The sequence below is a fragment of the Pipistrellus hanaki genome (assembly GCF_964339955.1).
Source record: "Pipistrellus hanaki genome assembly, chromosome: 8".
Lineage (NCBI taxonomy): Eukaryota > Metazoa > Chordata > Mammalia > Chiroptera > Vespertilionidae > Pipistrellus > Pipistrellus hanaki.
In genome coordinates, this window is record NC_140510.1 from 85,112,806 (window position 1) to 85,140,546 (window position 27,741).

The window sequence follows — 27,741 nt, forward strand, 5'->3', positions numbered from 1 at the left end:
TGTCTTGCAGAAATTAGTTGACTGGGTTGGATTAATTGCCCATCCCTGAACACATCCTGGTGGCCACATACATATTTTAATTAGCTTACACCCAAACAGGCTCACCCCTAAATCTGGGGTTGGGTCTTTCCCTCTAAGCCAGGTGGCTGCTGTACAAGGGGGAGGCCTGTAATTGATATAGGGCCACCTGACCACAATGCGCCCTGCACCCTCAGTGGTCAGAAACTGCATAGAATGCATAAAAACATCAAATCAGCTTAAGTAAGCATTGTTGGACTTAAGGGGGCAGAGTGGGAATTGAGACATGTCCATAAACACTAGCTTCTTTCTCTTTCTTAACCAAAATAATGTTCATCCAGAGTGCTAGAAAAATTTAATGTGAATAGATATTAAATTTATATGTATATTTATAGTAAGTTGATCTCTTTTAGAGATGTCAACCCTTAGAATAATGAGATCAGTCATCTGTTCTGTAACTTTTATGGTGGATTTCCTGGATTGGTGAACCCGCTCATGCCCCATGCACATACTTGTCATTTCATGCTTCTGTTTTATGGTTACTAAATATTTCTTGTGATCAGAACTGTTAAGACCTACTCTCTTAGCAACTTTCATATATAATACAGTATTATTATAGTCACCATGCTGTATATTATATCCATAGGACTTATTCTATATAATAGAGATGTGATAGGCAAATTGACCATCATGCCCTCACATAAGATGGCCACCCCCATGTGGTCACAAAATGGCCACCCATATGATCACAAGATCACCACCCCCATGTGGTCATAAGATGGCTGTCACAAGATGGCCAGCAGGGGAGAGCAGTTGTGGGTGATCAGGCCTGCAGGGGAGGGCAGTTGGGCGGGACCATGCCTGCAGGAGAGGACAGTTAGGGGTGGCCAGGCCTGCAGGGGAAGGCATTTGGGAGTGACCAGGCCTGCAGGGGAGGGCAGTTAGGGGCAACCAGGCTGGCAGGGGAGGGCAGTTGGAGGTGACCGAGCTGGCAGGAGAGAGAAGTTGTGGGCAATTGGACTGGCAGGGGAGCAGATAGGTGTCGATCAGCCTAGCAGGTGAGTGGTTAGGGGATGATTAGGAAGGCAGGCAGAAGTGGTTAGGGGCAATCAGGCAGGCAAGCAGTTGGGAGCCGGCAGTACCAATTTTTGAGAGGGATGTCTGACTGTTTCACCCACAGGGATCAAGCCTAAATAGGCAGTTGGACATCCCTCAAGGGGTCCCAGAATGGAGAAGGTGCAGGCTGGGCTGAGGGACAGGCCTCCCCTCCCCCCCTCTCCCCCCGTGCACAAATTTTGTGCACTGAGTCTCTAGTTTATTTTATAATTGAGAGTTTTTACCTTTTGACCACATTCAATCATTTTGCCCACCCTCCCAGCCCCTGACTCTGGCAATCACCAATCTGTTCTCTTTATCTATGCGTTTGATTCTGTTTTGTTTTAGATTCTACCTATAAGTGAGGTCATTCAGTATTTGTCTTTCTCTGTTGGATCTATTTCAGCTAGCATAATGTTCCTAAGGTCCATCCATGTGGTTATAAATGGCAAGATTTCCTTCTTTTTAATGGCTAAATAATATTCCATTGTACATATCTCACATTTTCTTTCGCATAAATGAACACTTAGGTGGTTTTCATACCTTGGCTTTTGTAAAAATAATGCTGCATTGAACATAGAGGTACATGTGTCTTTTCAACTTAGTGCTGCTATTTACTTTGGATAAATACCTACAAGTCTACAAGTGGAATTGCTGGAGCCTATGGCAGTTCTATTTTTATTATATTTAAGGATCCACCATCTTGTTTCCATAGGGGCTGCACCCATTCACAGCCTCACTAATCATGCACAGGGCTTCCCTTCTCCACATATTCACCCACGCTTGTTATTTCTTATCTTTTTGGTGATAGCCATTTCAGCAGGTGTGAGTGGTATCATCATGGATTTGATTTGCATTTTCCTGATGATGAGTGATGTTGAGCACCTTTTCATGTATTCGTTGGTCATCTGTATATCTTCTTTGGGAAAATGTCTATTAAGATCCTCTCCTCATTTTAAAATTCGATTTTTGTTTTTCTGCTATTGAGTTGTATGAGTACTTTTAGATATTTTTTGAAGATTAACCTTTATTAGATATGTGATTTGGAAATATCTTCCCTCTTCAGTATGTTGCTTTTTCATTTTGTTGATGGTTGTTTTTTTTTTGTTTGTTTTTTTCTGTGCAGAAGCCTTTTAGTTGGATGCAGTCATACTTATTTATTTTTGCTTTTGTTGCCCTTGCTTTTGAGGTCAAATTCCAAAAAATCATTGCCAAGAGTGGTATCAAAGAGCTTACCGCCTGTGTTTGCTTGTAGACGTTTTATGGTTTCAGATCTTATGTTCAAATTGTTAATTCATTTTAGTTAATTTTTAATTCAATTTAGTTTGTCAGGGATATTGGCCTATAATTTTTTTTCTAGTAGTGTCCTTGTCTGGTTTTAGTATCAGGAAAACGTTGTCCTTGTAAAACGAGTTTGGAAGTGTTCCCTCCTCTTCTACTTTTTGGTAGAATCTGAGAGGATTGGTATTAATTCTTCTTTAAATGTTTGGTAGAATTCACCGGTCAAGCCATCAGGTCCTCAGCTTTTGTTTGTTGGGAAGTACCCCCCCCCCAATTTTTTTATTGAGTAAGATATTACATGTGTCCATATCCACCCATTGCCCTCCACCCCACTCCCATACATGCCCTCACCCCCAGTGTCTTGCGTCCTTTAGTTATGGTTATATGCATGCCTACAAGTCCTTTGGTTGATCTCTTACTTGCCCTCCCCCCTCATCCCTAGTCCTCTCTCCCCGCCCTGGCCTTCCCACTGTAATGTGACAGTCTGTTCGATGCTTCTCTGCCTCTGTATCTATCTTTTTGTTCATCAGGTTAAAATGTTCTTTATTATCCATAAATGAGTGGGATCATTTAGGTATTTTTCTTTCACTGACTGGCTTATTTCACTTAGCACAGTGGTTGGCAAACTGCGGCTCTCGAGCCACATGCGGCTCTTTGGCCCCTTGAGTTTTTAGCAAAGGCCAGCTTAGGAGTACCCTAATCAAGTTAATAACAATGTGCCTACCTATATAATTTAAGTTTAAAAAATTTGGCTCTCAAAAGAAATTTCAATCGTTGTACTGCTGATATTTGGCTCTGTTGACTAATGAATTTGTCGACCACTGACAGCATAATGCTCTCTGGTTCTTTTCATGCTGCTGCAAATGGTAAGAATTCCTTCTTTTTTTTTTTAAAGCAGCGTAGTGTTCCATTGTGGGAGATTTTTTATTATTGCTTAACTCTTACTAGTAATGGGTTAGTTCAAATTTTCTACTTATTCATGATTCAGTCTGGGTAGTTTATATTTTTCTAGGAATTTGTCCATTTCTTTTAGGTAGTCCAGTTTGTTATTCATTATATAGTCTCCTATGATCCTTTGTGGTATCAATTGTAACATCTCCTATTTCATTTCTGATTTTATTATCTGAGTCCTCTTATCTTTTTGTCTTGGTGAACCTAGCCAAGGCCTGTCTGTTTTGGTTAGCATTAAAAAGAAGGAACAGCTCTTAGTTTCACTGATCTTTTCAGTTTCAATTTCAATTTCAATTGTTCTGAACTTTGTTATTTCTTCTCTTAACTCTTGAGTTAGTTTGTTCTCCTTTTTGCAAGTTCCTGGAGGTGCAGAGTTGGTTGTTTGTTTGAGATCGTTCTCATTTCTTACTGTACACGTTTATGGCTACGGACATTCCTCTGAGCATGCTTTGCTGCATCCCATAAAGTCTGACTTTCACCACTTTTTGCATCCTTCATCTAAGCAGGAACGGGGAATATCAGGCCTGCAAAACCATTCGGTCTGGCCCTGCCAAGGCGTTGGGGGTGAGTGAATTAAACGCTTGACCAAACATAGCAGGCTGATTTTTTTTGGGGGGGGGGAGGGAGATGAAAATAATCACCTTTATTTTTGATCAATCTCAGACTGGAGAACGTGGCTTACGTGGACAGCACAGTGAGCTTTTCATTCCTGAGCCCCAGAAGTAGGCATGTGAAGGCTGAAAAGACACAGCTTGCCTCTACAAAACTCTCAGCGTGAAGGAGCAGGTCAGAAGGTGTTTGTAGGCAGACAAATCTCCTCTCTGGCCCCATCTCTCCCCCGCCCCTCATACAGCAAGGCGAAAGAGATCGGCCTTCTTCCTCATCCTCTTCCTCATCCCAGACTTCTTCACGAACTCATCCCTGACTTCCTCTCCAACAAGACACACCTTCCCAAGGGAGATGTGAGTGAGAGCTGGATGTTCTAGCAGGCTAATTTTTTAGTTGATAATTTTGTGTGGCCCTAGAACGATGTTATAAATACCCAAATGGCCTTTGACTGAAAAAATGGTCCCCGTCCATGACCTACTGTCTCCATTCCCGCTCTCCGTTGGACATCAGCATCAAAGGCCAGATGGTCTGTGACTTCCTGAACTGGGGAAGCTTTATTCTGCAGCACAGGATTTTCTTCCCAGCTCCAGCTGCTCCAGCAGCTCCACCAGGTCACCTTCCTTGCTTCTCTGTGACTCAGCAGACAGCAGAACAGAACCATCTTGACTCTGGGAAGAAATGGTGTCTGGGTTTGGCCTCCCTTGCTGCTTGATCTGCCTCTGCAATCTGCTCGTGCACCACTGCCACATCAGTGCCCCGGAGAGCGTGTTTGGTTATATTGCTCCCCCACTCAGGAATCCCACAGGCTTGGGGAATCAGATCTAAACTCCTCAAAAGGACATTTGAGACCCCAGCCTTCTTTCCCAAGCACCCCTCCCTTTATGTTTTGGAATGCTGTGTTTCCATTTTCATTTGCCTTTAGGTATTTTCTATGTCTTTTTTTCCCCCCTAAGAGAAACATCAAAAGTGCTTTATTCAAAGTAATGTCCATTGCTAGCTTGGGTAGGGTTGTAAATTGCGTGGAGTGGGGCCTCGGGGAATTACCAGGGTGGAGCAAACAACAATGGCTGGCAGTCAGCCCTGCACCAGAGATGTTCCCATGTCCCCACGCAGGAACAATAATCCCTGCAAGCACCTCTGAGAGAAAGCCGCCCTCGCGTTCCTGTCCTGATGCCAGACAGTCCAGCTTCTCCCCGTATGTGTCTGGGTGCCCCAGAGTCTCGCCTGGAACTGGAGTTCAGAGCCAGGTAGAGCTTGTATCTCCCTTTTGATTAAAAATGCAGCACACCTGGATGCCAGCACACCTGGTTGCCAGCACACCTGGTTGCCAGTGCCTCTGTGCCTCCTACCAGTCTCAGTGCGCTTTCTTTACCTCTCTAGTTGTGGAACTTCCAAACAAAACTCTCCCACAGCTTTCCCACAGTTCTGGATGATGTTGTTCTGCCTTGCAGTTGTAATTTTGATGTGGTTGTGAGAGGCAGCAAGTATAGGTGTTTACCTATGCCTCCATCTTGGTTCTCTTTTTATGTCTCTTTTGATTTCTCCTTTGACCCAGTGGCTGTTCAGTAGCATGTTGTTCAATCTCCACATATTTGTGAATTTTTCAGTTTTCTTCTTGTTATTGAGAGAAAAAAAAATGCTTGATATTATTTGAATCTTTTAAAATTTATTTATGATCTGTCCTGGAGAATATTCCATGTGTTCCTGAGAGGAATGTGTATTCTGTTGCTTTTTTTTTTTTAAGGAAATATTTATTGATCAATTGAGAAGGTGGGAGACCTAATAGTGCCTCAAATCCATCTTGCTTGCTAGACCAGGCTAAGGGTTTTGAAGGGGTTAAGGAGAATGGGTTTGAAGAGTAATGATGAAGCAAGTTTTAACTGGTGGACCTAGGAACTTGGTCATTTATGGTAAATAGGTATCAACACTGGATTTTTCTGGACAAGAAAGGGTTCTTCTGAAAGGATTCCAGTATTCAAATTCTAGTTTTGTCCAGGTTCCTGTTTCCACGTATGTGTGTATAGTGTGCAGCTGGCAAGTCAAAGTTTTTGCCTTTACACATGCTTTGGTTGCATGACTTGTGGTTGGGTTTATTGTTTTTGAAAAGCAATTCAGTCTCTTTAAACAGAATAAGACCATGTTGAGCTGATTCTATGTTTACAAATCTCCTCTTTTTTTGTTGCTCATTCCTCAAACTTTTAAAAAACATATATTTTATTGATTTTTTTATAGAGAGGAAGGGAGAGGGATAGAGAGTTAGAAACATCAATCAGCTATCTCCTGCACACCCCCTTCTGGGGATGTGCCCACAAACAAGGTACATGCCCTTGACCAGAATCGAACCTGGGAACCCTCAGTCCATAGGCCGACACTTTATTCACTGAGCCAAAAACAGTCAGGGCTCATTCCTCAAACTTGAGGGAAATAGGGCAACTGGGTCCAGGTTCAATGAAGAGGGAGGATTTACTTTAATACAGAGTCAGATTTGTCTGCCCATTGTGCCCCTCTTACCCGACTCCTACAACCTTATGCACCCACTTCTTCTGTGACGGTTCCTGAGCCTTTTGAAGGGGTATTCTAGGTGCTCATTTACAAGCAGAGATCATAGCATCAGTAGACTTATCAGCAGGCCAAGATACCTGTATCTTAACATGAGGTAAAGAATAAAGAGACCGGTTTGGCTCAGTGGATAGAGCGTCAGCCTGTGGACTGAAAGGACCCGGGTTCAATTCTGGTCAAGGGCATATACCTTGGTTGCAGGCATATCCCCGGTGGGGGGTGTGCAAGAGGTAGCTGATCGATGACTCTCTCTCATCGATGTTTCTAACTCTCTCTCCCTTCCTCTCTGTAAAAAATCAATAAAATATATTTTTTTTAAAAAGAAAAGAATGAAGAGTAACTTTTGTTATGTCCTCCGGGACCCAAACCATGATGATAATCCTCATGATGATCATTGGGGGGAAAAATAAGGTTGGGTTTTGATAGCTACTTGCTTTGCTTTGCTCCTAGCTTTACGAGTTCTCTGACATTAGAACTATGCTTTATTTATTTTTTTGTTTACTTATTTATTTTTAAATATTTTATTGATTTCAGAGAGGAAGAGTGAAGGAGAGTGAGGTAGAAAGAGAATCATTGATTGGCTGCCTTCTGCACACTCCCTACTGGGATCGAGCCCACACCCAGGCATGTGCCCTGATTGGGAATCGAACCATGACCTCCTGGTTAATAGGTCGATGTTTAGCCTATAAGCTACCCTGACTGGGCATGGATTCTTTTTTTCTTTTTGCTATTCTGATTGGGTATATTTTGCTTCTTTATATTCCAAATCACTGATTTGATTTTTTGGCATCATTTGCTATTGATAACCGGTAAATTACTCTTCATTTCAGTTAGTGTATTCTTTATTTCTTAAAAACAAACAAACACATATTTTTATTGATTTCAGAGAGGAAGGGAGAGAGAGAGAAACATCAATGATGAGAAAGAATCATTGATTGGCTGCCTCTTGCATGCTCCCTAGTGGGGATCAAGCCCACAACTTGAGCACATGCCCTTGACTGGAATTGAACCAGGAATGCTTTGGTCTGCAGACTAACGTTTTATCCACTGAGCCAAACCAGCTAGAGTGTCCTTTATTTATTACTGGTCTTTTTTGTTGTTGTTGTCATTTCTATGTTCTTTTCCATGCTGTTAAAGTTCTCACTGAGTTCCTTGAAGTTCTAAATGAGTTCCTGAGCATCCTTATAACCATTGTTTTGAACTCTGTATCTGGTAGTTTGCTTGCTTCCATTTAATACACTTCTTTTTCTGAAGATTCCTCCTGTTCTTTCAATTGGGACATGTTTCTTTATTTCCACATTTTGGCTGCTTCCCTATGTTTGTTTCTATGCATTAGGCAGAGCGGCTGTGTCCCCTGGAGTTGGTAAAGTGACCTTGTGTAATGGGTGTCCCTTAGGGCCCAGTGGCCTAGCCTCCCCATTCACCGAGCTGGGTACTCCACGCGTGCTCCTGTGTGGGTTGTGTGCACTGTCCTGTTGTAGTTGAGCCTTGATTGCTGTTGGCATCACTGGGAGGGATTGACCACCCCCCACCCCAGGCCAGTTGGCGGTTGGGACCCGCTGCAGTTACAGTGAAGAAGCTGCTGTGCAGGAGTTGACTACATGGAGCAGGACTTGCTTCAGGGGGGCTTTGGTGCTCACCGAGTCTGCTCCTTAAACGTGTTGTTTGTGGAAGTGCTAGAGTTGTACTCCGGCATGGTCTGAAGCTGTCCACCGAATTCCCGGCTCTGGGGCCTTCCAGGAAGACAAAGTCAGCCACCACTGGTGCCCTGCCTGGGGTCACCCGGCACAACTACAGAGTGCTCTGAAGATGGTGCCCAGGAGAGGCCAAGAGATACCATGTGATTATTTTAGTAGTAAAACTAGGTAGAATAAAAGTATTTTTTAAAATATATATTTTATTGACTTTTTACAGAGAGGAAGGGAGAGGGACAGAGAGCCAGAAACGTCGATGAGAGAGGAACATTGATCAGCTGCCTCCTGCACACCCTCCACTGGGGATGTGCCCGCAACCAAGGTACATGCCCTTGACCAGAATTGAACCCGAGACCCTTGAGTCTGCAGGCCGACGCTCTATCCATTGAGCCAAACCAGTTTCGGCTAAAAGTGTTTTTTAAGCTGATGATTCTAAAGATAACCAGACCAAACTCAAAACCAGCTTTAATATCAAATATTTCCCCGGATCATGTGAATCTAAAAAACACATGGGTTAGTTTCTGTCCCGAGGGAAAGCACGCCCAGATAGAGAAGGATTCCAGCTGCTCATGCCCAGAAATGGAGCAACTCACCCCAAAACAAAACCCACGGTAAGCCGAATTCCACAGATGTTTGTTTATTCCAATGGAGCTGTGTGCCAAGGGTGGCCAGTGCCCGCAGGGAGAGACCCCCCACGGGAAACTGCCTTGGCAGCTGCTCAGCACTCATGTAGGGGATCCCAGCTGGGGGTGCCTGCCACGGGCTTCTGGCTGGCTCACCAAACTGTTACTGAACCCGAGGCCAACACTCAAAGTATCAGAGTTTGGAGTAAGGAAATGTTTATTTTCATTTATTTTTTTTATTGTCTCAAGTTTTACATATGTCTCCTTTTTCCCCAATCACCCCCCACCCCTAGCCATTACCATCCCGGGCAAGCCCCCCACCCCCTCCAGTGTCTGTGTCCATTGGTTATGCTATCATGCATGCATACAGTTTTTTAATTGCTCTCTAACCACCCCTCTCCCCTGCCGTTTGTCTCTAGATCTGTTCTTGTTCATCAAATTATGTTAATCATTATATGCCACATATGAGTGAGAACATGTGATATGTGTCTTTCTCCAACCGGCTTATTTCACTTAGCATAATGCTCTCCAGTTCTATCCATGCTGTTGCAAATGGTAAAAGTTCCTTCTTTTTTTTTTTCTTCTTCTTTTTTTTTATAGCGGCCTAGTATTCCATTGTGTAGATGTACCACAGTTTTTAGCTCTGGGCAATATCCATTTTATATTTTAGTTGTATTTTATTGAAATTGTGGTGTGCGGCTGCGGTTAGGTGTTTACCTGTGCAGCCATCTTGGATCCTCGACTTTTCGTACCACAGTTTTTAATCCATTCATCTGCTGATGGGCACTTAGGCTGTTTCCAAATCTTAGCCATTGTAAATTGTGCTGCTGTGAACATAGGGATACATATATCTTTTCTGATTGGTGTTTCTGGTTTCTTGGGATATAGTCCTAGGAGTGGGATTATTGGGTCAAATGGGAGTTCCATTTTTAACTTTTTGAGGAAACTCCATACTGTGTCCACAGTGGCTGCACCAGTCTGCATTCCCACCAGCAGTGCACAAGGGTTCCTTTTTCTCCACAACCTCGCCAACACTTGTCGTTTGTTGATTTGTTGATGTTGGCTATTCTGACAGGTGTGAAATGGTGCCGCATTGTTGTTTTGATTCGCTTCCATCGAATGATTAGGGACTTTGAACATGTTTTCATATGTCTCTGGGCCTTCTGTGTGTCCTCTTTTGAAAAGTGTCTATTTAGATTCTTTGCCCAAGGAAAGGTTTATTGATTGAGAAGGCACCAACCTAGAAGGTGGGAGACCTAATAGTGCCTCAAATCTACCTTCCTGCCTTCTCTGGTGCTTTTGTTTTCTTTTAAAAAATAATTCTTTATTGTTGAAAGTATTACATATGTTCCCTCCCCCCCCCCCCCCCCATTTTCCCTGTCCAGCCTGCCCCTGCTCCCTCCCCCAACCCCAGGCCTTCAGCACCCTATTGTCTGTGCCCATGGATTATGCATATATACATACAAGGCCTTTGGTTGATTACCTCCCGTCCACCCACCACCTTCTCTCCGAGATTCCGAACTCTGTTCCATGCTTCGAATCTCTGGATCCACTCCGCTCATCGGTTCATTTTGTTACTTAGAGTTCACACATGAGTGCGATCATGGGATACGTGTCTTTCTCTGCCTGGCTTATCTCACTTAGCGTGATATGCTCCAGGTCCCTCCGTGCTGTCTCACAGGGTAAGAGATCCTTCTTTTTTACAGCTGCATAGTATTCCATGGTATAAATATACCCCAGCTTTTTTATCCACTCCTCTACTGATGGGCAATTGGGCTGTTTCCAGATCTTAGCTATAGTAAATTGTGCTGCTATAAAAAATGTCCATACATTCGGGTTTCTTTCTTTCTTTTTTTTTTTTTACATTCGGGTTTCTTAGGAAATATTTCTAGCAGTGGGATAACTGGGTCAAATGGCAGATCTATTTTTAATTTTTTGAAGAAACTCCATGCTGTTTTTAATATATTTTATTGATTTTTCACAGAGATGAAGAGAGAGGGATAGAAAGTTAGAAACATCGATGAGAGAGAATCATCGATCAGCTGCCTCCTGCACACCCCCCACCGGGGATGTGCTCGCAACCAAGGTACATGCCCTTGCCCGGAATTGAACCTGGGACCTTTCAGTCCGCAGGCCGACGCTCTATCCACTGAGCCAAACCGGTCCCGGCCATGCTGTTTTTTATAATGGTTGCACCAGTCTGCATTTCCATCTCTGGTGCTTTTGGATGGACTATTCTAAATATATCTATTAAGTCTATCTGGTCTAATGCGTTGTTTAAGGCCAATGTTTCCTTATTCATTTTCTGTCAGGATGATATCTATTCATTGACAAAAGTGGAGCATTGAAGTCACCTACTATTATTGTGTGGCCATCCCTTTGTGTCTGTTAATATTCACTTTATATACTTAGTAAATTATTTCTTATCATAACCTATGTGTATAGTTAGAGAGTGGCTGTGAAGCTATGAGAGCTGGGCCTATTCTTTCCCTCCTTTGAGTCCCGTTTGATAAATGAATAAATTGCGTAGACCAGACAAAGGACTCTGAGTGGTGCTGAGCAGTGGCTGTGTCTGATGGCCAGCTTTATGAGACTCTTCTCAGCTCCTTCACCTGGGCTGTGTGTCATCAGATAGAGTGAAAAGAGGCAATAAGGGAGATGGGCAGATTGACTAAGCCTTGCCCTTCAGATCTCAGATACTAAGTTTTGTTAGCATATTCAGCATGGGTAGACTACTGGGGACTGTCCCACGTTGGCCAAATCCACAGAAACAAATTGTGGACTAGAGTGACCACATGTTTCTTTACTGAGGAAATTAACGATCCAAGGAATCATAATATTCCATCACATAGAAACTCCCTATTCTGTTATCTATTGTTGCATAACAAACTATCCTAAATCACAGTGGCTTAAAACAACATTTTGTCATACTTACTAGTATGATTTTGTGCGTCGGTAATTTGGGCTGTGCACATTAGAAACGGCTCATCTCTGCTTCACCATGGAGTGTGGCTTCAGTTCAAATAGCCGAAGATCACGAGACTGGCTTAATTGGGACCGTATGTTGAACCGAGGGTCTGGCTTTTGGCTGGCTTCCTCACTTTTTCCCCATGTTACATCTGCCAGGATTGGAATTTCCAAGGTGGCTTTTTAAATTTCATGTTTGCTGTCTGGGATGGTTTGGCTAGAACAGCTGAGTATTTCTTTCTCTCCGTGGCTTCCTTATAGTATGATGGTATTTGGATAGTCAAACTTCTTCCAGAGTGCTAGCTTGATTTGTTGATGATAGCCAAAGTGAATGTCCCAGAAGATGGAAAGTAGAAGTTGCCAGTTTCTTAAAGCCTGGGCCTGGAAACTGGCACAGTAGTATTTCCCTCGTATTGTACCCATCACATCTGTTACAGGGCCCATCCAAACTCTGGAGGAGAAGATGTAGACCTTACCTCTTAATGGGAGGGATGTCAAAGAAGCTGTGACTATATTTTATTTTTATAAAATATGTTTTTATTGATGAAAGAGAGGGAGAGAGAGAGAGAGAGAGAAACATCAATGAGAAACATCAATCAGCTACCTCTTACATGCCACTCACTGGGGATCAAGCCCACAACCTGGGCATGTGCCCTGGCAGGGAATCGAACCAGTGACTTCCTTGTTCATGGGATAACACTCAATCAACTGAGCCACATCAGCCAGACTGTGGCTATCTTTAATCCACTACATCCTCTCCCTATGATTTAGGTAGCGAGGGAAAGAAATTAGTAACTTCCCTAGTGAACTGCTGGCATGCAGGGGACCCCATAACTAAAGGAATATAAATGAATGAAGGAAATTTCATCTAGGCCTTGGAGAAACGTGGTTGAATATACTTCTCTGGCATCTGTCTGTCTGTTTATTTTTTTAATCCTCACCCCAGGATATTTTTTCCCGTTGATTTTTAGGGAGAGTGGAAGAGAGAGAGCAAGGCAGAGAGAAACATCAATGTGAGAGAAACACATCCATTGGTTGCCTCCTGCATGTGCCCCTACCAGACCTGGGCAGGGAGGAGCCTGCAACCAGAATTGAACCTGGGACCCTTTGGTCCGCAGGCCTATGCTATATCCACGGAGCCAAACCAGCTAGGGCTCCTGTGTCTATTTATTACATAAAGTATCGCTCTCTTGAGAGAGAAATGCTGCCAAATTCTTGCCGTTTGGCTCCCGTCTTCTGGGGCTTATAATGGCCACTCCTCTTCTGTTAACACATTCTTTCTTCAGTTTGACTAATACCATTGATTGAGGATTTTCTTCCTCAGAACTCACATTACCCTCAGGCCTTCCAGAGATTATCCTTCGGTTACCCTGACTCGGCTTAAGTGTTTTTCAGCCTCATCCTGCAGACATTTACGGTGCCCGTGAGGCTATGGCAGAATTAGGTGTACTGTCTTTAAGCCTAAACCAGGTGTGGAGGCCCAAAATATGAATCATACCAACTTATCAACTGCACTGCCAGATTTTCACCTTACAGATTAAGGAGTGTTCTTAATATTGCAAGGTAGCAATATTTCTGATGGGGAAAGATTAGAATGACTTCTATGTTCTAGTCGGGGACTAATTAAATAAGTTGTAATATATTTGTATGATGAAATTTTATGCAACCATTATAAGAGAATGGGGGCAGATCTATGGCTATTAACATGAATCACTTGCTAAGAGATGGAAAGATAGTAAGGTGCAAAAGTATGTACCCTGTTTCCCCGAAAATAAGACAGTGTCTTATATTAATTTTTTCTCCCAAAGTTGCGCTAGGTCTTATTTTCAGGGGATGTCTTATCTTTCCATGCGCTTGGTCTTATTTTCAGAGGATGTCTTATTTTTGGGGAAACACGGGTAATATGCCATCTTACATGGATAAAAAAAAAGAGTGTGAGGTATATATGCATTTATATGTTTGTATACATGTAAAATATCTCTGGGAAGACACACAAGAAATTGGTCATGATGGCTGCCTCTGTGTAGGGGTCTTTGAGTCTGGGGGTGAGAACTAGGAGAAAGACTTCATTGTTATTGCAGGATTGCTATGGACCGCCCCCAGAGCTTCTTCTGGCTTCCCCCTGCCCAGGCATAGACAGCAAAAGGATGGAGAGCAGGAGGTAAACGGATGGCTAACCAAATGCTTCCTGGTCCAACATAACATTCTGAGGTCTTCTGATGGCCTTTCTGTTGTACTTAAGTCTGGCTTGGGGCCCTTAGTTTTGACATCCACTTCCACGCTGACATCCTCTTTTCAGTTCTACATCTCTGGCTGATCATCTACTCCTTGTTCCTGAAATATTCTCATTGCTTCACTCCAGCCCATCCCAGCTTTTAGGCCAAGTGTGCTCAGTGTACTGAGGTTTGCTTCTGGGTGCGTGAGGGCTGTGGATGGTGGGTGAGACTGCTTCTGTTTGCCTGGCGGCCTCTCTGAGGTCCTCCCAGGCAGTGCCTGTTCTTGGATCTTCCTCTACCCTCACCCCAGTGTTTCTCTAGAGTGCAAAATGAGAAGGAAATCCTTCCTGTCCAAGTACCTGGTAACTTAGGACGGTCCTGCCTCATTGCACAAAAATGCATCTTACTGCTATTGAAGTGATAGCAGCACACATGCACAAAATTCTTTCTGCAGCTTCGTTTGTACAATAAAACAAAAAATTCAGAAACAAGTTAAATGCCCATCAATATGATAAATAAGTTGCAACATTCACACAATGGAATACAGTTAGAATGAATGCACAAGATTTTTACATATCAATATAGAACTCAAAGATTAGTATAGAATCATATGTACAGTAGAATAGTGTTACTATAAAATACAAAAATACTATAAGCCATCGTTGGAAAGTTTAAGTAGTAAATTTATATAAACATTGACAGAAAGACTGCACTTCAAGTTCAGGATAGTAATTGCTTTGTGGAGGGAAGGATAAGATGAGGAATTTGTATCAGAAATGTTTTCATTTTTAAAAAGATGTGAAGTAAATGTGACAAATCTTAATTCTAGAAGGTGGGACATGGGGGGTTATAATGTCATTTTATGTAATTATCCACATTAAAATATTCACAGTAGGCAAAACCGGTTTGGCTCAGTGGTAGAGCGTCGGTTTGCGGACTGAAGGGTCCCAGGTTCGATTCCGGTCAGGGGCATGTACATTGATTGTGGGCACATTCCCGGTAGGGGGTGTGCAAGAGGCAGCTGGTCGATGTTTCTCTTTCATTGACATTTCTAGCTCTCTATCTCTCTCCTTTCCTCTCTGTAAAATATCAATAAAATATATTTTAAAAAAATATTCATAGTAAAAAAATACAAGTCATTTTGCTCATCATGAGTCCAAATGGTGCCGCGAACTCTGTCTGATCCTGGAGGAGATCATTCCAGGCCAAGCTTGGAGCAGGAGAACCTGAGAATGCTGTTAATTATCTAGCACCTCCGTGTCTTCGGAATGTGCGAGGCGGTTAGGCTAAACCCCTGGCGACTCTTTGACAGACACTTTCCTTCTCACCTTTGACCCTGAGTGGGCCTTTTTTTCTGGCATCAAAAGAGTGGCCTGTGCCTGACGTCACACCTGCCTGTTTATCCACCTGGCGGCTGCCAGCTCTTAGGGTCAGGTTTGTTGACACGGGCAGAACAGTTCTTGGTATTTGTGAGCTCACTTTTGTCCTCAGGCTGTTTACTGACTGTGCTGGCGTTGTTTGGCGTGCTGACACGCTCCCTACACAGCACTCATCAGTACACTACACAGGCTGCCACGTAGAATAGAACATTGCAAAGCAGGATCAATTTTTTCAGGGGGAAATTTTCCGGTGATTAAAAATAAATAAATTAAATATATATATATATGTATATATATATAAATTTATTTCAGATAGGAAGGGAAAGGGAGAGAGAGATAGAAACCTCAACGATGAGAGAGAATCATTGATCAGCTGCCCCCTGCACACCCCACACGGGGGATCGAGCCCGTAACCCAGGCCTGTGCCCTGACTGAGAATTGAACCCTGACCTCCTGGTTCATAGGTTGGTGCTTAATCACTGAGCCAAGCTGGCCGGGCCAGGTGATTTTACTTTTCTTACTTTCCTTTTGGTAACAGCTTTATTGAGATGTAGTCACATACCATAAAACTCACCCATTGAACAACTAAAAGTTTGTTTGTTTTTTTATTAAATATATTTTATTGATTTTTTTTACAGAGAGGAAGGGAGAGAGATAGAGAGCTAGAAATGTCGATGAGAAAGAAACATCAACCAGCTGCCTCTTGCACACTCCCCACCCGAGATGTGCCCTCAACCAATGTACATGCCCTTGACTGGAATCAAACCCGGGACCTTTCAGTCCGCAGACCGATGCTCTACCGCTGAGCCAAACCGGTTTCAGCAACTATATGTTTTTTAATTGACAAAGTTTTCCACCATCACATCAATTTTAGAATATTTTCGTCACCTCAGGAAGAAACTTTGTACTCATTAGCAGTCGCTTCCCCTTTTCTCCTTAGGACTACATTCCCTGTGCCGTGGACCTCTCTCCTCATCCCCTGGCGACCACTAGTCTACTTCCCGTTTACTATGAACATTTCACACAAACGGACTCATCCGATATGCCGTCTGTTGGGAAAGGGTTCTTTCGCTTAGCGTGATGTTTCCAAGGTTCATCCATTGGTAGCACTATCATGTATCACTACTTTGTTCCTTTTTGTGGCTGGGTAACACTCCATTGTAGGAGTTTACGGCAATTTGTCCATTGATCTGTTGACATTGGGTTGTGTCCACTTTTTGGCTTACGTAGTGCTTTTGAGTTTTCAAGGTACATGCAACTGTCAAAGGTCTTACTTAAAGTGGTAAAAGTTCCTTTTATTCAGCAACTACTGACAACAGGGGAAAAGAGGAACTCCCTTCCGATTGCACAGAGGGTGTTTGAAAGGGCGTCTGAAGGAGTGGGGAGGGGGGCCAGCAGGGGTGTGAGTAGAGTCGAGGAAGTGAAAAATTACAGAAGCAGGAAGGGACACTTGGTTCACGTGAAACTCATCTGGGTTTGCTAAATAGCGCCTACCTTACTGAAGCCAGGCACCGTGACCCCACTGGGACCGGGAGACAGAGACCCTGTTTTCAGGGGTTGCCTGGAACAAATAGCAAATTCTTTGGCAGCCTTGAGTTTCCTCAGGTGGGCGCTCTAAGGGAGGATTCATCCTGAGGGTGAAGGTCATCCTAGGGAAGGGCCCTGGAGTTGTTGGGAACTAGGTTAATGTGTTCACGTTTTTCTAGGCCAAGGTTGAGGCCTAGTTGGGAAGAGGGCAGAGGGGATCCTGACTTGAATTTCGTTAAGGGGAGAATTTTTATCACAACCCAAAGCCTAGTTGGAGTACAGGCTGCAGCCAGTCTCCCCGTGGGGAGGGCAACTAGAGGTGTCAGCAACCATGGATACCTGCCCCGGCTGACCCCAGAAGTCCTGGTCAGTACAATTGCCTTTTACTGCCCAGGCCGAAGAATTGAGAAGAACCTATGACAGAATGAGGCTAAAGAACAGAAAGTTAATCTTGTTCTGTCATCTTTAGTGGAAACAGGTCCCTCCTGAAGCCAGTGGCTCTTGGGAAGTTTCTAAGAGTATTCAGGCTCAGATTCTCTTTGGTTAGCAGTCAGTTGAGGGTAGATGGTGGCAGTCTGGTCAAATTGGCCATATACCTTGTAGACAAGAGCTGAGTAAAAGAGGTTAACAGTTCCTGCTTTATCCCTTCACCAATCAGGATGGACCCCTGACATCCCCCAGCCAGAGGTGTTACTCTTTCCACAGCCACGCCTTCAGTGTGATCGGTCCCTCCAGTAATTACTTCAGGCCGTGTCCTACTTGGGTCTTACCCTCATGGGAACCCTGGTTTCTCCAGAGGTGCCTCAGCCATCTCCTCCTTGATTACCCCATACCATCCTAGAATATCTCCTATTCCTGGCCTTTTGTCATGTCATTTGCATGATCGTTATTACCAATATGCATGATTTCCCAAGAGCAGGAAGCAGAGCCAGTGGCAAATGAAGCAAGAAGATTCCCTGGCTCTTCTTGCTGCTTGCAGATTCCAGTAGCCTGATTCCCCACAGGTAGGAGTGGGAAGAAAAGTAATAGAGGGAGAGCCGAAACCGGTCTGGCTCAGCAGTAGAGCGTCGGTCTGCGGACTGAAAGGTCCCAGGTTCGATTCCGGTCAAGGGCATGTACATTGGTTGCGGGCACATCCCTGGTGGGGGGTGTGCAAGAGGCAGCTGGTCGATGTTTCTCTTCCTTCGACGTTTCTAGCTCTCTATCTCTCTCCCTTCCTCTCTGTAAAAAATCAATAAAATATATTAAAAAAAAAAAGTAATAGAGGGAGAAAAGTTAGTGATGTGGCTTGGGTCTCGTCTAGCCTGTCAGGGCCTCTTCTCACCTCCCCAACTCATAATGAAAAGTTCTGTTTAAACAGGAGGTACCCTTCTGGGGACTCGCCACATGGATAGTCCACACTTCCCAAAGTGTGTGCTCCACTGGGAGCTGAGTCTTAGCTGTCGAGTTATCTCTCTCAGTTTCCCCTTTAAGAGTCCATTCCGTCTTTCAATCGCCCCTGTTGCCTGGGGATGAGCCAGGACATGAAAGATCCAGTGACTATCCCAGGGAGCTGCCCACTGCTGGGTACTTTTTACTACCAAGGTGGCACCATTGTCTGATGGGATGCTCTTGAGGGATTTGAATATGTAGCACAGTTGTCTAGGGAAGGGTCTTTGAATAGTGTGCCCCCCTCCCAATCTGCTATGCGGATGGAGATGGCAGTGCCATACCTTGAAAAGGTGTCTACTGCAAGTAAATGCCCAAGAATGCCCTTGAGAGGATGGTAGGGGACCTGTACAGCCTGTTTGCCTGGACAAGCCAAGCCTGGCACCTCTCACTGAGTGGCTCAGTGTCCTGTATCACTGGACGTGTAGCTGGGAGTCTGGGCATACGTGCCGTGCTTCCTTGATTTCACGTGCTGGAGTCATTGTTCTGGGTCCCTGTCTTGAATTGTAAATGGATCATCATGACTCATGAAATGGTGTGTCCAGGTGGCCGTAGTCTTTATCTGAGCTCCACGGATCTCATCAACTTGTTGGCTCCATTGACATTTCATCCAAGGAGATCTTTCCCAGGAGCATCCACCGGGGCCTCAGACAGAAGGTGTGAATCTTGGGGGATGTGCTGCCATCATGCTCCTCCCCCAGGAGGCTAAGATCTGCTCAGCCAGGCACTCTGCTGCCAGGCACCAGCCCACGCCGTCATGAACCAGTGAAAATGGAACAAGCTGAAATTTGGGAGGGCGAGTACCCCGCTTACAGCTGTACCTATTGAACAGAGTTCTCTTTTCCATGCACAGTTTTAATCATTTTTTTTGGATGTTGCACAGAAGCAGCAGTTCAGTATACTCTAATGGCCTTCAAGTTAGCTGATTCATCCATGAAATAGTCATCCTCAGTGTACTAAGTCCCCAGTGTACCCAAGCTTTGTCAAGAGTCACAGTGTGGCGAAGCTCCCAAGAAACCTGAGATGTTGGCATGGACTCTGCATCTTAATCAGCACATCTGGAAGGCAACCAACCACTTAATGCTCAGCGTACTTCTTTTCCTGGAAGTGCCATTTCCACACATGACTTGTTAGGCAATATTCACTTTGTTGCTCTTCTCAGTTCTGCCCCATTTCATGATAGGTAGCAACACGTTGTTTGGCACTCTCTCAGTATCCACAAGCACTCATTTGTCTCCCAAATGGGAAATTCTGGGTGCTGATATAAGGCAAATGTCACATCCAAAACCCTAGGGAGCCATTACATAAATGCTACACATCTTGCCACAGGCTCCAGTCTGTAGAATTTTTAGTCACTGTCATGTGTTGTTCAAAAGTCTCATGAACTCTGACTGGCCCAAGTAAAAGGGCAATCTGTACAGTCTGTTGGATAGTTTTCTTAACAGATCTCAACTTGTTGATTTCATTGATGGTCCATCCAAGGAGACCTTTCCCATGGGCATCCACCTGCTCTGTGAATGGAGATGGCAGTGCCACGCCTTGAAAAGGCGCCTACTACCGTCAGTTCCCAAGGGCACACTTGAGGAGAGGTGCCTAAGAGGACCTTAAGCACGTCAGTCTAGTTCTTTGATCACGACAGTGATCTTCCCTTCTACCCCCGCCCTTCCCCTGAAATCCTGCACTACTTTATTGATTCCACATGGCTGAGCTGGGAGAACTAGGTGGACTCCTGATGGTCCCCTCAACCCGCTACCACTAAACGGGCCAATTCCTCAACGGGGACTTGCTTTACCATCAAGAGAAGAATCACACGCATTGAACATGTCTAGTCCCACAATACAGTCAGCACCACTTGAGTGTGTATTGGTCCAAAAAGCCTTATCCACTGTGAACCTTTTATATGTCAACTTGGCTTGGCTATGATGTCGTCAAGGCAGACTTTGAGTAAGACAGTTTGCCCTCCATGATGTGACTGCAGGCCTTTCCGTGAAAAGACTCCGGAACAGGAAGGAATTCTGCCCCTCGCCTGCCTTCAGACTCAAGACTGCGGCATCGGCTCCTGCTGGGATTCCCAGACTTCTGGCCTAACCTGCAAACCTCAGACTCGCTAGCCCCCACCCCTGCACGAGCCAGTTCCTTAAAATAAATCTCTTATATAGAGATGTTCAGTAAGTCCCCACTTAACATGTCACTAGATCCTGCAACTTCAAGGAAGACAACCGCCTTTACCTAGGCTAATGGACGTAAACAAGAGTTCCGTCCCCGCATTTCACCATTCTGGGTGCCTGCGGTCTTGCCTTCTGCTCCCGTGTTAATTTATCGGGGCTAAATAACAAAGCACCACAAGCTGAGTTGCTTGAGCAACAGAAATATATCGTGCTGCAGTTCTGGAGGCCAGAGGCCCGGGATCCAGTTGTTGGCAGGGTTGGTTTCTTCTGAGGCTGAGAGTGGAGCCTCTTTGTTGCCGGGACATGACTGTCTTCACGCGCATTTGACGTTCTCCCTGTAGGCACATGCGCCAGCATCCAAATCTCCTTCTTTCATGAGGGCATTAATCATGCTGAATTTTGCCCACCCTCACGACCTCACTTTAACCGTATCACTTCTGTGAAGATTCTATCTTAGCCTAAGGCCACATTCGGAGGTCCTGGGAATTGGGACTTAAACAGGAATTGGGGGCAGGGAGAGAGACACAATTCAACTCATAGCACCCTTGGAAGGCATTTCTCCTGGTCCGTGTCCAGGCTTCCATTCTGGGACGTTGCTGCCCAGGGCTAGTGTTCCAGAGTCTGTCTGTGGAGTGCAGGAGAAGGTTTACCTGTCTCCAAAGGCCTGCTGGTGCCCTCGAAACAAACCACTGAATCTGACCCCAAGGGACTGTCTCCTCATGTGGGCACCTTGTTTTCCACCATACATCTGGGCTGGGTTATATTTCCCCTGTGATAAGGGATAGTGCTTATCAGACGATGGTTTCATTATAGATGTAAAGTCTCATCACAGCCAGCCGAGACCATCCATCTTGACTTGTTGGTCCTCCATGCTCATGTCATCAGCTCAGCCGTTCTTGGCCAATGTGCCCAGGAGCATGGGCGCAGTCACTGGGTGATGAACGGATTTCCGTTCCTTCAGCAGAACGGGTGTGGCTTTCTCTTCTGCAAGTCAGTGCAGCCAGACTCCTGGTGTTCCATTAGGTTCCCGCCCAGACTTGTCTGTAACTTCTCCACTTCTGCTCTTTGTAAGCAGGGACCTCAGTATATCTCTGAGGAGCTAACTGCCCTTGGAGACCAGGGAGCATGTTATCTGTGATCACAGCTAGCTGTCCAAGCAAAGCAATATCACTTTCAGGATAAGGAACAACCGTGAAATGCTTTTTAAATTTGTTATGGGGCCTTCTCTTTTATTCTAAACACCAACAAAACCACCTCACCAGGGCTCCCAGGAACAAGGATCAAAGACCCTCATCGCCTCGTCACTAAACACAGCAGGTCTGCTAATGCCCGCCAGGATCCTGTTCTATTCGTTGCTAATCTATTTTCCAAAAATATGTTGTGACCTTATCAACTTTGAGGAGGAAGGGTTTTAACCCTAACCAGTGTGGCTCAGTGGATAGAGCTTCGGTTTGCAGACTGAAGAGTCCCAAGTTCGATTCTGGTCAAGGGCATGCACCTTGGTTGCGGGCACATCCCCAGTAGGGGGTGTGCAGGAGGCAGCTGATCTATCTATGTTTCTAACTCTATCCTTCTTCCTTTCTTCCTGTAAAAAAAAAAAAAAAAAAAAAAAATTCAATTAAATACATTAAAAAAATAAAATAAAATCCCTTGGAGATGATCTTCAGGATCCCGGGTGCAGCTTTTCTGTCGGGAACCTCTGTGTTTTGGTTGGCGACAGTGGTTTTCCTTTGATCGCCAAGGGGCTCAGTGTTGTCATTCCACAACATTGTCTCCAGCGTGGACCTTGGCGGGGACTTCCAGCTCGCCAATCAGCAGGACATTACACAACGGACACTGGCTCTCAGAGGAGTTTCCTGGCACGTGGGTGACGCTCACAATTACACGTTTGTTACTGGCCTCGCATTTTTGCAAGTGTAGGAGGCAGTGGGCTCCCAGCTTCTCTCTCCCAGAACCACTTTCCCTTTTGTTCTCTCTTCACGGCGATTCTTGCCCCAGACCGCTAGTCACTTTTCACAGACACTCGGACGGACGGAAGGCTTCAGCACAGGCGCCTCCGGAACTCTGCAGAGGCCGGGAGCTCAGGGAATCCCGTGGGGAGGGGATGGGGGTGCCAGCGGGAAGTGCGGCATTCTGCTGACTTTCCGTTTTCAGGGGTCGCTTACTGACAGATGGTAGGACTGCGGGGAGACCCTCACTCTGCATGTTAGTCTTACCTGGTCAGTCTGGTTTGTCTTACCCTGAACCGCACATCCCCTAATGGGAACATCCTTCCCTGCCTCCTCCTCCCTCTCCTCCTCTGCTCCCTCCTCCCCTCCATCTCCTCCTCACTCTCCTCCTCTGCTCCCTCCTCCCCTCCATCTCCTCCTTCCCTCCCCTCCTCTCATCCCTCCTCCCCTCCATCTCCTCCTCCTCTCCTCCTCTCCTTCCTGCTCCCTCTCCTCCTCCCCTCCATCTCCTCCTCACTCTCCTCCTCTCCTCCCTCCTCCCCTCCATCTCCTCCTCACTCTCCTCCTCTCCTCCCTCCTCCCCTCCATCTCCTCCTCCCCTCTCCTCCTCTCCTCCCTCCTCCCCTCCATCTCCTCCTCCTCTCCTCCTCTCCTCCTTCCTCCCCTCCATCTCCTCCTCCCTCTCCTCCTCTGCTCCCTCCTCCCCTCCATCTCCTCCTCCCTCTCCTCCTCTCTTCCCTCCTCCCCTCCATCTCCTCCTCCCCTCTCCTCCTCTCCTCCCTCCTCCCCTCCATCTCCTCCTCCCTCTCCTCCTCTCTTCCCTCCTCCCCTCCATCTCCTCCTCACTCTCCTCCTCTCCTCCCTCCTCCCCTCCATCTCCTCCTCCCCTCTCCTCCTCTCCTCCCTCCTCCCCTCCATCTCCTCCTCCCCCTCCTCCTCTCCTCCCTCCTCCCCTCCATCTCTCCCCACTTACATTCTCTAGGACAGGGGAAGACCGTTTAGTTCCTCCTTGGCCAGGTCTTAAAGGAGCATTGTAACTTCACCAGCCACGTGTGGGACATCACACCTATCGAGGTCACACACTACACAAGGCAAGGCCAAGCCGTGAGGATTCTTCGGGAAAGGTCCAGGGGGCACGTTTAGATTTAGCTTATTGCTTACCCCGAGAGTGAAGAGAAGAACGGTCCCCGTTTGCCAAGATCACTGTCCCCACAGAGAAGGACATCCCCGGAATAAAAGGGGCCGATGAGTGCAATGCAGGGCATGGGGTAACCCATGGGTAAGGAGCCCCTCTTTCCTAGGGGAAAAGGCGGGAAGCCCACACTCCGTCAGAACCCCCAGAGCAGCAGACGCTGTCTCCTAGGGGACTGAGGGCGCGCAGTGCCAGGGGGCCTCCGGGCTGAGCAGGCCCGGGCTCTGGCATTCCTGGAGGGCCGCAGGGCACTCAGCTGAGGGTCAGGGAAGGCTGCGTCCAGGCCTTTGTGCGCACGGCCGCGGGGAGGGTGCCGTGCGGAGCTGTTACCCAACAGAGTGACAAAGGCTGTGAGTGTTGGGGCTGGAGCTGGAACAGGATCTGCTGCCAAGCAGTCCGCTGCCAGCGGCGGCTGGCTGAGTTCAGACGAAATCACATGACTGTGAGACAGGCAATAGTTTTCCCTATAAAAATTACCCCTGTTTTTAAAAAAGGTCACATAAATATGAGATACATGCGAATTATTTGTGATTTCATACCACATTTCAAAGAGAGTATCACTTTGATTTAGTAGTTGACATTATTTCCAGAAATCAGAAAATATAAAGACACAAAAACAAGAAAATCAAATCTTTCCTAACCCCGACACCCTGCATGTGTCAGAGTGTCTTGCACACATGAGGGGGTGTGCAGTTCAGGGCAAGCATTTGTGAAATGGACCTGTCCATACACACAGGATCCTGAGAATACGTAGGCCTTGTCCCTGCTGGCTTGTCCTTGGTGAATAGACTTCCACTCTCCCCAGGTGTCATCTACAGATCACCTGTTCTTAAAAATGAAAGCATGCCATCTACTCTCCTTCGTTATCTGTCATTTACTACAAAAGAAGCCTGAGTATCTTTCTGTGTCAGGGAACACTTTTGTTTTACTGAATGAATTCAATTCCCTCCCGCTCTGGAATGTCACCTGGCCGAGGCCAGCCCCGCCATTTGTCCTGGAGAGGATCCCTCCTCAGACAGCGGTCCTCCATCCTCCTGTTGCCGCGGCCCGTCAGTGCAGCTCCTCATGTGGTGGTGACCCCCAGCCATAAAACAATTTTCGCGGCTACGTCATCACTGTAATGTTGCTCCTGCTAATGAACCGTAATGTAAACGTCCGTGTTTTCCGGTGGTCTTAGGCTGAGAACTGCTAGCAGGATTGGCTAAGACCATCGGAAAACACAGATATTTACATTACGATTCATCAACAGCAGCAACATTACAGTGACGACGTAGCAGCGGAAATAGTTTTATGGCTGGGGTCCCCACACCGTGAGGAGCTGTACTGACGGGCCGCGGCATCAGGAAAGAGGAGGACCTCTCTCTGCCTCAGGAGGTTCTGTCCTGCTAAGCGGCCCTTAGAGCCCATCTGAGCGCGTGGGGCTTTCTAACGTGCTCGGGTTACTGCCTAATGGTTGGCACACAGACACAGCTCACATCTCTCAGCAAGTGTTCTGGTGTCTTCCTAAAATAAGTTCTTACAGAAATAGATCCTCGTTAATCCCACTGCGTGAACTCAGCGAGAAGACGGAGGAGGACGGCAGACAGCAGGGCCTGGGCGAGGGGGGAGTGTCCCAGAGACCTCCACACCGACCGCGGGGACATGGCGGCAGGGCCTCTGGATTCCAGGGGAGAAGCCCAAGTACATGGCTTTTGGTCTAATCTTTTAAAACATGACCCCCCCCCCCCTCGTTCCAAGTTCATGGTGAAATATTTTTAAAAACCAGGGTATAAAGAAGAAAGGAAACTACTATGAGCTGACTCAGACATAACCTGTGTTTGGGTTTTTATAAATATGTGACGTGTAATTTGACTTGAACTTAACAGAAGGAAAAGCAATCAAATTTCAGATAAATACTTCTTCGAAATGAGATATTATTTATCAAAAAGAGTCCCTTTAAAATTAAATAATTAAGAGACACATTAGGAAGTTGGGGTTATAGCAGAGGTCCTCAAGTTGGGGTGATTTTACCCCTCTGGGACATTTTGACAATATCTGGAGACAGTTTTGGTTGTTATACTTGGGCGGGTGCTGGTGGGTAAAGACCCTGATGCTGCTGAACATCCCATAATGCACAGGGCAGGCTCCACAGCGAAGGATTATTCAGCCCAGAGTGTCCTCAGTGCTGTGAGACACCTCCGGTTACTGCAGAGTTGTGGTGTTTCACATCGTTTTATTTTTTTAATTTTTTAATTTAATTTTTAAATATATTTTATTGATATTTTACAGAGAGGAAGGGAGAGAGATAGAGAGCTAGAAACGTCGATGAGAGAGAAACATCGACCAGCTGCCTCTTGCACACCCCCTACCAGGGATGTGCCCGCAACCAATGTACATGCCCCTGACCGGAATCGAACCTGGGACCCCACAGTCCACAGACTGACGCTCTACCACTGAGCCAAACCGGTTTCGGCACATCTTTTTATTTTCATTTTTATTTTTTTTTTATTTTTTTAAGTGTTCAGAACATCAAAATTTATTAAATGCCTACAGGTTTTTCTTTCAATTATGTTTAGAGATGATGAAATCCTTTATAATTTTTGCTAAACTTAATGATATATTTAATGCCAAAAGACCAAAATCCACATAGCACTGGGGAAACATCGGTTTATTCTAGAAAGGTAGAAAACACAAATAGAAGCAAACAGATGTTAAAATGTGAAAATAACCAGGAAGTATGACTGTAAAATAAAATACATTCGTTTGTCAGCAAACAGTTGGAAGCTGCTTAGAAAATATTGCCGAGGGTTTGCAGAAACATGCATCAGAATAAATTACACAGTGTGGGAGGAGTGCTGTACTACTGAAAGAAAAGTATAGCTGTTTCTAACGTGGTATTGCTTAGAGTATGTGCCTGATCCTGTTCCAATGATGACATACCTGAAAAAAACTTATTTTTTTACAAACCACTAAATAAAGATGTTTAGCAGAGAAGTTATATATTCTTAACAGTAAATGGTTTCTTTAATCGAAATAATATAGATTTTTAAAAATATATTTTTATTGATCTCTCTCCATGAAGCACTGTCTGGCTGGGCATGGTTCTTCAGCTTTGGTCGAACCCCACAGGTGCTGAGCAAGGCCAAGTATGGGCCGATGTGGATAACCCGTGTCGGCCCTCAGAGCCATGTGAACCTGGCCAGCGCCCCCCTCCTGGAGCAGGTGATGCGACAAGAGGGCAAGTACCCGGTGCGGAACGACATGGACCTGTGGAAGGAGCACCGGGACCTGCAGGGCCTGGCCTACGGGCCCTTCACCACGTGAGCGGGGGCCTGGGGGACTGGCCAGGCCCAAAGAACAGGGGCATGGGCAGCCAGGAGATCCCGGGCAGGCAGGCTCTCCCTGCAGCCTCTGAGCCTGATACTCTGCCCAGAAAGCAGTGGTTGGGATGGACTAAACCCTGGGGACCATTCGCTGACGTTTCCACCAGTATATTGTGATTTTGGACAAATGAATAATTTTCCCTTCCTTGGCCTTATCCTATATAATAAAACCCTAACCTGCAAATCAATCGAACCGTGGAACGACCGGTAAGCTATGACACGGACTGACCACCAGGGGGCAGACGCTCAACGCAGGAGCTGCTCCCTGGTGGTCAGTGCACTCCCACAGGGGAAGCGCTGCTCAGCCAGGAGCCCAGCTCAAAGCTGGTGAGTGCAGCGGAGGTGGTGGCAGCTCTGAGGACCCCTTGGTGGACATCCCCCGAGGGGTCCCGGGCTTAGAGAGGGTGCGGCCGGCTGAGAGACCCCCGGATGTCGTCACCGGGCCTCTCGTGTGTCCTATATAAAATGGGGAGTTTGGACTAGAGCAGCGGTTGCCAGCCTTTCAGACCTCATGGACCACCAGTGGTCCGCGGACTGCCGGTTGGTGGCTGCTGGTCTAGAGTGTCTCCAAGGCAACGCGAGGGCCTTTCTAGCTCCGTGAGTCTACATTATGATTGAAAACACACCAACTCAAATTATAGTGGGACATATCTGCTTATAGTTGAAAACATCACCCTATTAGCTGGGAGGGCTCCATTTCATTTATATATATATATTTTATTG

The 27,741-nt window shown here is 45.9% G+C and overlaps 1 protein-coding gene across 1 annotated transcript in view; it reads left to right on the forward strand.

Annotated features, from left to right (window-relative positions):
- CYP27A1 (cytochrome P450 family 27 subfamily A member 1) overlaps positions 1–27,741 on the forward strand; it is a 33,788-nt gene that overhangs the window by 2,449 nt on the left and 3,598 nt on the right. Inside the window, exon 2 of the mRNA XM_084892514.1 lies at positions 26,765–26,955. Coding sequence (XP_084748640.1) covers positions 26,765–26,955 — 191 coding nt within the window. The remainder of the gene's footprint in view (positions 1–26,764; positions 26,956–27,741) is intronic.